Source organism: Nannospalax galili, unplaced genomic scaffold (genome assembly GCF_000622305.1).
Source record: "Nannospalax galili isolate Female #2095 unplaced genomic scaffold, S.galili_v1.0 scaffold32, whole genome shotgun sequence".
Lineage (NCBI taxonomy): Eukaryota > Metazoa > Chordata > Mammalia > Rodentia > Spalacidae > Nannospalax > Nannospalax galili.
This window is the reverse complement of record NW_008335297.1, coordinates 4,052,922-4,063,479: the sequence shown is the minus strand read 5'-3', so window position 1 is coordinate 4,063,479 and position 10,558 is coordinate 4,052,922. Positions and strand designations below refer to the sequence as shown.

Genomic DNA, 10,558 nt, shown 5'->3' with positions numbered 1-10,558 from the left:
TGTCCTGGAACTCACTCTGTAGACCAGGCTGGCCTTGAACTCACAGAGATACAGAGATCCGCCTGCCTCTGCCTCCCAAGTGCTGGGACTACAGGCGTGCGCCACCATACCCAGCTTTTTTTTCTTTTTTTAAATTGGGTTTCCTTATAGACCCAGCTGGCTTGAAACTCCTTATATAGACCAGGCTGGCCTTAACTCACAGCCTGGTCTACATAGTGAGTTCCAGGTCAGCTGGGCCTACAGGGAGACCCTGTCACAAAAAAGACAAATAAATAAATAGAAAAATAGAAAGGCTTTTTACATTTTTACCACAAACAAGTGACATCCTGGTTTGAACATTATTATATAATATATGCATATACACGCATTGAAACACCATATGGTACCCCACAAATCTCCAATTTTGATGTGCCAGTTTTAAAAAGTAAAATGGAATATAGCTCCCAAGTAGCTAACTGATAAGGAGTACATTACGGAAAGCAACATAAGCCATCAGTGAGTACATATGAACAGAGTAGAGGGCAAGGGTGCAGTTCAGTGGTAGCACGTACCACTAAGCATGCTAAGGACTAGCATGCACGAGGCACCAGGTTCCATATTCAGCACAGGGAAAAACATAGGAAAATGATTTTTTATTAATGTATTACATCGCTGAAGAAAATTTTCTCTATAGAATTACAGTTTTAAAGCTCCCAACTCACCATATTAGAATAGCAGGCAATACGATTTATATGTAGTTTTTCAATGATTTCTTTAGGAATTACAATTTCTTCAGACTTTGCATAATCAGCTATACTCAAAGCTTCTGTGTACTGGCTTATTGAGCTACTCCAATCATGTTCCCGATAAATATCATTTCCTTCATTAAAAAGATTGCTCACAAGAGCATGCAAATATACCTAAAAAAGAGAAAATAACCTCTTGAAGTCCTTTACAGAACAAGCTACAGCCTAAGTAAATACTATACTTATACCTAAAACTTCAGGGGGAAAAAAAAAATCACTGAACTGCAGAGCAGAATTGCTGTAAGAAATGATTAGACTGAATTCATTACTGTTGTCTTGCTGGGGAATTGATCTTGCATACTTTTGCATGAGAAAATGCACTCTCCTTATAAAGGATAATGAACATCAGGTAGAAGTCCTCAGTCAAGAGACTAAGTATATGGCTTCAAACTTGCTGCCATCCTCTGGCTTCTGCCTCCCAAGAGCTGAGATTAAGGGCGTGAGCTTAAATTGAAGACTTAAGACTAGGGGTTTTTTTGTTTTTTTGTTTTTTTTTTTGTCTTTTTGAGACAGAGTTCCAGTCCAAGGTCCAAGGAGTAGCCTTCTTCTCCCTGTGTCTGGTCAGCTCATCGCCAGCTCTTCCTTCCTACTACCTAGTCCCCTCTTACTACTGTTAGGACTCCTCCAAAATGAAAACAGTGGTACCCCACACTCTTTTTGTGAATTCCATCCTACTTCTATTGATAAAATGAAAGTTAACTGGCAAGAGGTTCAAAATGGCCATGAGGTCTGTGTCACAAAAGCAGTCACAGAATGATTGAGACCTGCTGGGCCTGATAATACTTTATTCATGAATGAGGGCAGCTGCCTGGGTGTAACCCACAGGACAGAGTCTGCCAACCCTTGCTGCAGATTATTATAGCTCAAGGGTCACTGGCTGACCTTTCAAGCATCCCCTCCCACAGTCATTACCGCATATTGTTCCTGAGTCCCTGGATATGACAGCGGAGACCTGAGAAGAAGAAACAAAATCCAATGTAATTACAAGATTCCTAACAGTTTTGTTTGTTCTGAGACAAGGTCTCACTATGTAATCCTGGCTGGCCCTGCACTCATTGAAATCAGACTGCCTCTGCTTCCCAAGTGCTGGGATTAGAATTATAGGAAGGTGCGCCATGCCAGGCTCCCTGTCAGCATTTGTTCACTCAAAAGTCATCTTAAACTGTGGTTCTTAGCCTGCTGCTGGTTCAAAACACATTTCAAAGACATACTTCTCCTCCACAACCATTTAGTCACATGTGACCATAGCTATGAAGAAAAAAAGACTATTTCTCTTTATTCATTTATTTATTTATTTTATCTTTGAGACAGGGTCTCACAAAGCCCAAGTTGGTCTCAAACTCGTAAAGTAGCCAAGACTGGCCTCCGAATTCTTGATCCTCCTGCCGCTAGCTCCCAAGTGCTAGGATTAAAGGCAATTGCAGGGATTACAGGCAAATGCCAAAGCTACAGGCATGCACCACCATGCTCAACTACTGCTTCCTTAAGTCCAACACTTTCCTTTCAAATCTACTTCTATTAAAAGAAGGTCTAATTCTTCAAATACCAAAAAGATTAAAAATAGTACAGAACTATTAACATTATCTGATCCAATTTACTGCATGTCAATGTCTCCTCTCCAGAAGGAACAAAGAGGCTCTTCTGCCTAGAGATGTCCTCCCAGCCCAGCTGTCACTGGGGCTGTTGTAACAGGAATATCAGCTGGCAAACCCCCTCTATGCTGTACATGTTCACTTTCGTAGGGGTTTTTTGTTGTCATTGTTGTTTTGGGGCGGGGGTTCTTTTTGAGACAGGTTCTCCCTGTAGCCCCAGCTGGCCTGGAACTCATTATAGAGACCAGATTTGCTTCAGTCTCAGAGATCTGCCTGGCTCTGCCTCCTCCCAAATGCTGGGATTAAAGGCGTGCGCTACCACGCCCAGCTTCAGTTGTTTTTAATTCACCAGAATTCTTACAAGAACACACTCTAATTCTTCAGTCTAATTTTGGGGCAGGTGAGGGGGCTGCTACTCATTATTTTTAACTCTGATAATCAGCAATAATAAGGACACAAGAATATTCAAAAGGACAAGAGAAAATGTGCAGGATGAAAATATGCCATTTGTAACCATTTGCACAATGTATGCCATTTGCACGATGAACGTTCTCAATTTTACCAAGTATGGTGGCTGACACCTGTAACTGAGCACTCACCAGACTGAGGCAGGAGGACTGCTGGGGTTTGAGGCCACCTGGACTACAGTATAAGATTTCATCTCAAAAACAAAAATCCCAGCACTAGATCTCTGTGAGCTGGCCAGCCTGGTCTGCATAATGAATTTGAGGCCAGCAGGGGCTACAGAAAGACTGTGTCTCAAAAAACAAACAAAGCATAAAACTGAAAATAAAAAAAAAAAAGGAAAGCATTCTGAGACTTTACAAAATGTATGGCCCAATACTAAACAGGTCACCACAGGCCAAGCACACTGGTTATGAAGTCTTGGGCTCTTACTGGATAAACTGCAGTCCTTCCTTAATGTTTTGCTGCCTTTTTCTTCTCTCCTCGGACACGCTGGACATGTTACCCCGCACATCCACTTGCTAAATGAGGAATCTGAAAAGAAACAAGGCACAAAATTACCATTGCTGCCAGAAATTCTGGGTCCCCATTAAAACACTCAGAGTTCTAGGTCCTTGACTTGGGCCCAAACACACCCATCTCCAACTTAGGCTTAGGGTCCTGGGCACTGAGGAGCCTATCAGAGCTATCTTTGGGGTCCCTGTGGTCTTGTGCACAGCACAGTTTTCAGACTCTTTAGGACTGCCTGACTCCATGGATCGTCTATGCCCTTTCTGAATGTTCTCTGTGGAAAGCCATCTTCTTTTGCCTAGTTTGCTTTTCCCTGTAAATTCACATGTATGAGCTGCCACTAGAACAGTCTCAGCCTTGTTTGGCTTCTGGAAGCGCTCCAGAAATAAAAAGTTTTCACATCCGCTTGCCTCTGATGGAGTCTAACTTCCTTGTAAGCAGAGTCCAAACCTTCTGAAATAATCCTTGTTGACAGAACTGACAGAATGGTGTACTATGCCAAAGTGACTTCATTTGGAATATTCTGGGTGTCAACATAATACAGATAAATGCTAAGATGTGTCCATGCAATTGCTATCTATACCCCCCTCCCCCATCAATGTTCACTGAGTAGTTCCCAGCAAGTTAGAGACCCACTCCCTTTGCAGTCTCTCTGGCCTCAACCCATATGACAGTGGCACCTTGTTCCACCAAAAATGTCTCCAGCTATTGGCAATGTCCCTGGGGGGCAGGCAGGGGAAGGTGCACACTCTCCCCTCTACTGAGAACTGCTGAGACCTAAACTCAAGAAGATATCTCAGCACATAACTCAATCACTTCACCCTCAGGACAGAAAGGGAAATTCCACCCATACTTCAGCATGTAGCTGAAATTCTTGGTCTCAATGCTGCTCGCTTGTAGTGTTATTTTGAAATATATGGGCCTGGAATGCCAAAGGCTGATAACTGGCAGTAATCCTTTACATCTTTCAAATAATGTCACTTCTAAATATTTGTATCAGATACTTTTAAGTTGGTACTTTACTGAAGTGCTTGCATGGGAAAAGATTAGATCTCTACCATTTGCTTTAGAACTCTCCAGCAATTTATATAAGGGGAGGGGTAATGGGGATGAAAGGCAGACTGCTGACAACAGTGCATGCTAAGTACAGGACTCATGCTAGTCTCACTTTCAATGTCCTTGAACTTCTCCAAACTAGAAAGCTGAAAAATTCTGTAATACTAAAGTAAAATGGCACTATTTCTGGAATTTGTTTTTAAAATAGTTTAGCCAGGAAAATGAGGGGGAGGGATGAAGTAAGAGCGCCCAAACCAGAAACTATCCGGCTGGCTGGCTTGGGCATAAAGGGGTTTACCCCATGCCTCTGCCCACTTGTACAAATCCTAGCAGTACCCCAAGAAAAAAATTGTAATATGTACTTACAACAACATAAAAAACTAAACTCATATTTGTGTGTATATTTAAAGGGGTACTAAGACAGAAAGATTAAATTGGATGAGTAAATTGTGCTGGGATTAAAAAAAATAGTAAGGAATAAAAGCGTCCATAAATGAGGCACAACTCAGCGGTTAAAAGCACTGGCTGCTCTTGAAGAGGACCCAGGTTCAGGTCCCAGCACATACGTGGTAGCTAAAAACTGTTCTGACACCAGTTCCAAGGGACCTGATAGCCTCTTTCAGCCTCCTCAGGCACTGCATGACACAGGTGCCATTACAAACATACCAACAAAACACTCCTACACAGAAAATAAAAAAATTTTTGTCTTCTTTTTTTTTTTTTTTTGAAGCAGGGTCTCCCTGTAACCCCTGCTGGAACTTACTACGTAGTCCAGGCTGGCCTCAAACTCACAGAGATCCCCCTGTCTCTGCCTCCCGAGTGTTGGGATTAAAGGCATGCACCACCACGTCCGGCTTACATAGACTTAAAAATTACATTATAGATGTGTGCCATAATCTCAGCACTCAAGAGCCTGAGATAGGAGGACTGGAAAGTCCAGGCCACTGGGGGATGGGAGAGGCTCTGTCTTAAATCAATGTAAAACTTCATAATTTTTGTACAAAGGTAATTCATTTAGATGGCACCACAATAACAACAAAAAAGAAAGGTGTACAAGACAGTCTGCCCTATCCAAAGTCCCAGTGTGCTGTTACTGCCACAGTGTCTCAGACTCCATCTGGAGGGATTTCATACACAAGAAAATATTCTCCCTGCTAACCCCTCCTGTCTAGAGCCCCAGTGTGTAATTACTGCTACAGTTTTCCAGGCTTCCATTTGGAAGGATTTCATATAAACCCAAGGAAATCACACACACCCCCAAGTCCTACCCCTCCACAAACACTTAACAGACAAGTAACAAACCAAAGTCATGGGCTGGGGATGTGGCCAGTGGGTAGACTGCCTACCTATTATCCATGCAAGCCATAGGTTTGATCCCCACCACATAGTGAGTTTAAGCCAGCCTGGGCTATATGGGACTCTGCCTCAAAAAAAAAAAGAAGCAAGGCAACAACAAAACAAAACAAAATTCGGGCTCACTCGGGAGGCAGAGGCAGGCGGATCTCTGTGAGTTCGAGGCCAGCCTGGTCTACATAGTGAGTTCCAGGCCAGCTGTGGCTACAGCTGTCTCAAAAAGACCACTAAATTAATTAATCAATCAATCAATCAATCAATCAATAAACAAACAAAGTCTATGTAAGGGAGCCAGGCATGGTGGCACATGCCTTTATTTCCAGAACTCAGGAGGCAGAGGCAGGCAGATCTCTGTGAGTTCAAGGTCTACATAGTGAGTTCCAGGCCAGCTGGGGTTACAGGGAGACCAAAAAAAAAAAATAGTCTATGTAAGGGGAGCTGGAGCTAGAGCACTGCTCTTAGCTCAGCAGTTAAGAGCACTGGTTGCTCTTGCAGAGGACCTGAGTTTAGTTCCCCACACCAACATGATGGCTAATAACTGTCTGTAACTCCAGCCCCAGGTGATTCAACACTCTCTTCTGGCCTCCCCACAGGCACTGCATACATGCAGTGCACTTACATGCATGCAGGCAAAACGCTCATACACATAAAAAATAAAACTGTTTTAAATCTGTGTAAGGTTTTAGGGTGTGACTTCGTGGTAGAGCCCTGTCTAGCGTGCACAAGGCCATGGATCCCATTAGAATTGCTAAATTAACAAAATAAACACTGGATAATGCTACTATATTATTTTGTTCTGTTTTTTAAAGCTGTGTGCTGTATCCAAAGTTACATTTTGAAAAGTGTTAACACTTGTAAGGTGTTTTGTTTTCTGAACATTGAAGGTAGTTTGAATAGTGAAAAAAAACCAAAAAGGCTAAGTTGCCTCTGAACCCTTCCTCAGACAGGCAAACTTAAAGGACTATAAGGCTTCTCCCTGTTTCACTTGACACAGGACTAATTCCCCTTATTTGCTTTTTGCTCTTTCTTTTGGGGGCTGTAAAGATGCCAGAGGCTGAATCAAGTACCTCACATATGCTAAACATGTAGTCTACATCCAAGTCCTATCAGGACTGATTTAGAGTCAGAGGTTCAGCTGGCTCAGTGGGAGTGCTGACCTAGCATGCATGATGCCCTAGAATCAAACTGCAGTGCATGTGTGTGCACACACGCATATACACACACACACACACACACACACAAAATAGGAAAGGAAGAAAGAAAAAAGTATTTTGCTGGTATGGTGGTACAAGCCTGTAATTCCAATACTCAAGAGGCTGAGGCAAGAGACTGGCTTCAAGGCTAGTCTACTGAGTTCTGAGTTCCAGTCCAACAGTGGCTACAATAGCGAGACCTAGCTCAGAAAATAAAACCCACAACTTTGAGCCCTCAAGAGAGCCAAAGTAGGAAGGTTTCAGAACCTCCTACCTCTGGAGCAGTGGGTACACCTTTCTCTAGCTCTGTCAGGTTAAGGTGGGAATTAGTTTTGAGTCACAAAGCAAATCTGATGATTAAGAAAGGATTCTTGGGTAATGATAATCAGCCAGGCTAATAGCCTTAGACCTATTTCCCCAGAAAGTACTGGAAAACCTTGAACTTTCACCTCCTACAAAGGGCATGGGGCAAAGAGCCGGTAATTCAAGTAAATGATTTAAAGAGTCTGAGATGCATACAATTTTTGTTGCTGCTGTTTTGTCTTTTTGAGATAAAGTCTCACTACTGTTGTAGCCCTGACTACACTGGAACTCTAGATGCTGACCAGGCTGGCCTTGAACTCTCGACCCGTTTGCCTCTACCTCCCAAGGGCTGGGATTACAGGCATGCACCACCATGCCCTGCTCAAAAGTTGTTGGTCTGTGGTACTCGGGAATTGAACCCAGGGTCCCACACATGCTCAACAAGTGTGCACTGCCACTAAGCTATATTCCCAGCCTGAGATGCTCATAATTCAGTTAATAGTACACTCCTCCTACACATGGTTAAAGATAAGGGGCATGCCAGGCAATAGTTTTTAATTAATTTATTATTTTTATTTTATGTGTATGAGTGTATTGCCTGAATGTACATAAGGGCACCCATGTCATGCAATGCCCTCGTAGGTAAGAGGGCACCGGATTCTAGGAACTGGAGTTACAGACAGTTCTTAGCTGCTATGTGGGTGCTAGGAACCAAACCCAGGTCCTCTGCAAGAGCAGCCAGTGCTGTTAACTGCTGAGCCATCTCTCCAGCCCTGTGTCAGGCAATATTCAAACACAGACAGAGCATTTCAACTGCAATGATCTTTTTTTCCTCAAAATCTTAATGAAATTTTTTCAATGCACTGTAAGATTTTTTTTCTACAGTGAAGATCATATACCCATATACCAGATTCTACAATGAATATTTTCCAGTATTTAACACATTTGCCCATATTTTATCTACCTTCCTCTCCTATCTTACCACCAATCCACTTTGTTATTTTGGCAAATTTAAAAGTGAGTCACAGGGGCTGGAGAGATGGCTCAGCGGTTAAGAACACTGGTTGTTCTTGCAGAAGACCCAGGTTCGAATCCCAGCACCCACATGGCAGCTCACAACTGTCCATAACTCCAGTCCCAGGGGATCCAACAGCCTCTTCTGTCCTCTGAGGGCACTGCACGACACAGGCGCACTTACCTACATGTAGGCAATACACGCATACATGTAAAATAAAAAAATAAATAAATTTTAAAAATTAAGAAAAATGGCGCACGCCTTTAATCCCAGCACTTGGGAGGCAGAGGCATGCGGATCTCTGGGAGTTTGAGGCCAGTCTGGTCTACACAGTGAGTTCCAGGACAGCTGGGGCTACAGGGAGACCCTGTTTCAAAAAGACCAAAAACAAAAAATAAATAAGAATGTGCCACCACATCCGGCCAATTTCAAATTTTTTTAAAAAGTAAGTTCCAGGTCAGCAAGGGCTAGAGAGATGGTTCAATGGTTAAGAGCACTTGCTGCTCTTGCGGAAGACTCAGCACCCACACCATGGCTCGAAACCACCTGTGACTCTAATTCTAGGGAACCCACTGCCCTCTTCTGACCTTCTTGGACACCTGCACACATGTGGTACACATAAACTCATGAAGGCTCATATACATACACATGAATAATAAACAAAGACTAGAGAGATGGCTAGATGGGTATAAGCACTTGCTGCTCTTGCAGAGGACCCAGGTTTGGTTGTCAGCACACACATGATGGCTTTGAACCCTTCATAACTCCAATTCTGGGGAATCCAACTCCCTCTTCTGGCCTCCACAGGCACTGCATGACATAGCTGCACTTATACATGCAGGGAAAACACTCATACATATAAAATATTAATCAATAGATCAAATTTTTTAAAATATTTTATTATTTTTATGTGTATGCATGTATTGCCTGCATGTAGGTAAGTGCACCCGTGTCGTGCAATGCCCTCGGAGGACAGAAGAGGCTGTCAGATCCCCTGGGACTAGAGTTACAGACAGTTGTTAGCTGTCATGTGGGTGCTGGGATTCGAACACAGGTCTTCTGCAAGAACAACCAGTATTCTTAACCACTGAGCCATCTCTCCAGCCCCCAAACTTTTAAGAAAAATATTTTAATACGTTATTTTTATTTCATGGTTTTATTTATAGTGTTGGAGATTGAACTGAGTCCCTGAATGCTAGTTTAGCCCTCTAACAATGACCCACATCCCCAGTTCACCACCTTACTTTTCAATCTTGTAAAGTCTGGCCTCACTTTTAAAGTGAGGAGAATTTTTTAAGGAGATTCCAATAATCACTTCTCTCATGCCAAGCAAAAGCAGTAGCACCTGGTGGTGTCACTCCATGACGTCTCTTCCTTACCTTCCCTCACAGCCCCTGCCAGGTTGTCCTGATGTCACCTGTGACTGCATTCTCACAACCCAAGGCTCTATCTCTACCTGGCCTCCCCATGAGAGCGCCCTGAGACTTCATCTGAACCCTTCTGGATCTCTTCATTCCCTCCCCCAGGGGACCTCCTATAATGCTTAGATGTTAATGACCCCCATGACGGACCACACTGTCCATCCCAAGACGGAGCTCTGGAGAGACTGCAGACAGCCTTCTGCCTATGACACAGATGCCTCAAATTGTTTAAAAGGTTTTTTTTATTATTTTTATTTTTTTGTCTTTTTGAGACAGGGTCTCCCTGTAGCCCCAGCTGTCCTGGAACTCGCTATGTAGACCAGGCTGGCCTCGAACTCACAAAGATCTGCCTGCCTCTCCCTCCCAAGTGCTGGGATTAAAGGTGTGCACCACCACGCCCAGCTTATTATTTTTATGTGTATGCAACCTGTGTTGTGCAGTGCCCACGGAGGTCAGAAGAGGGTGTTGGGTCCTCTGGAACTGGAGTTACAGACAGTTGTTAGCCACCATGTGGGTGCTGGGAATTGAACCTGGGTCCTCTGCAAGAGGAGCTGGTGCTATTAACCACTGAGCCATCTCTCCAACCCCTGTTTAAAAGCTTTATGACAGTGAAAAGGAATGTGTTTCCCAACAACCCTGTCATATCTGGCCACTCTATTTGTTATCCTTTAGGGCAATCACTGCTTCAGCCTCGTGTGTCTTGCCAAAGATATCCTAGAGAAAACCTGAACCAGCCTAATGGCACATGCCTGTAATCCCAGTGCTCAGCACTCAGGAGGCTCCAAAGTTCAAGGCTCTTTTCATCTACATAGTGAGTTCAAGGTCATCTTAGCCTCCTTGAGACCCTGCCTCCAAAAGTCAAAAG

At 43.5% G+C, this 10,558-nt stretch overlaps 1 protein-coding gene across 3 annotated transcripts in view; it reads right to left on the bottom strand.

The window, feature by feature from the left end:
* The window catches only part of Zc3h7a (zinc finger CCCH-type containing 7A), a 46,129-nt gene that overhangs the window by 25,765 nt on the left and 9,806 nt on the right, over positions 1-10,558 (bottom strand). For all 3 annotated transcript variants that reach the window (XM_008829919.2, XM_008829920.2, XM_029562005.1), the window contains exons 2-4: positions 3,275-3,376; positions 1,698-1,737; positions 702-899 (exon numbers count right to left, since the gene is read on the bottom strand). In XM_008829919.2, coding sequence (XP_008828141.1) covers positions 702-899; positions 1,698-1,737; positions 3,275-3,342 — 306 coding nt within the window. In that variant the 5' untranslated portion in view covers positions 3,343-3,376. The remainder of the gene's footprint in view (positions 1-701; positions 900-1,697; positions 1,738-3,274; positions 3,377-10,558) is intronic.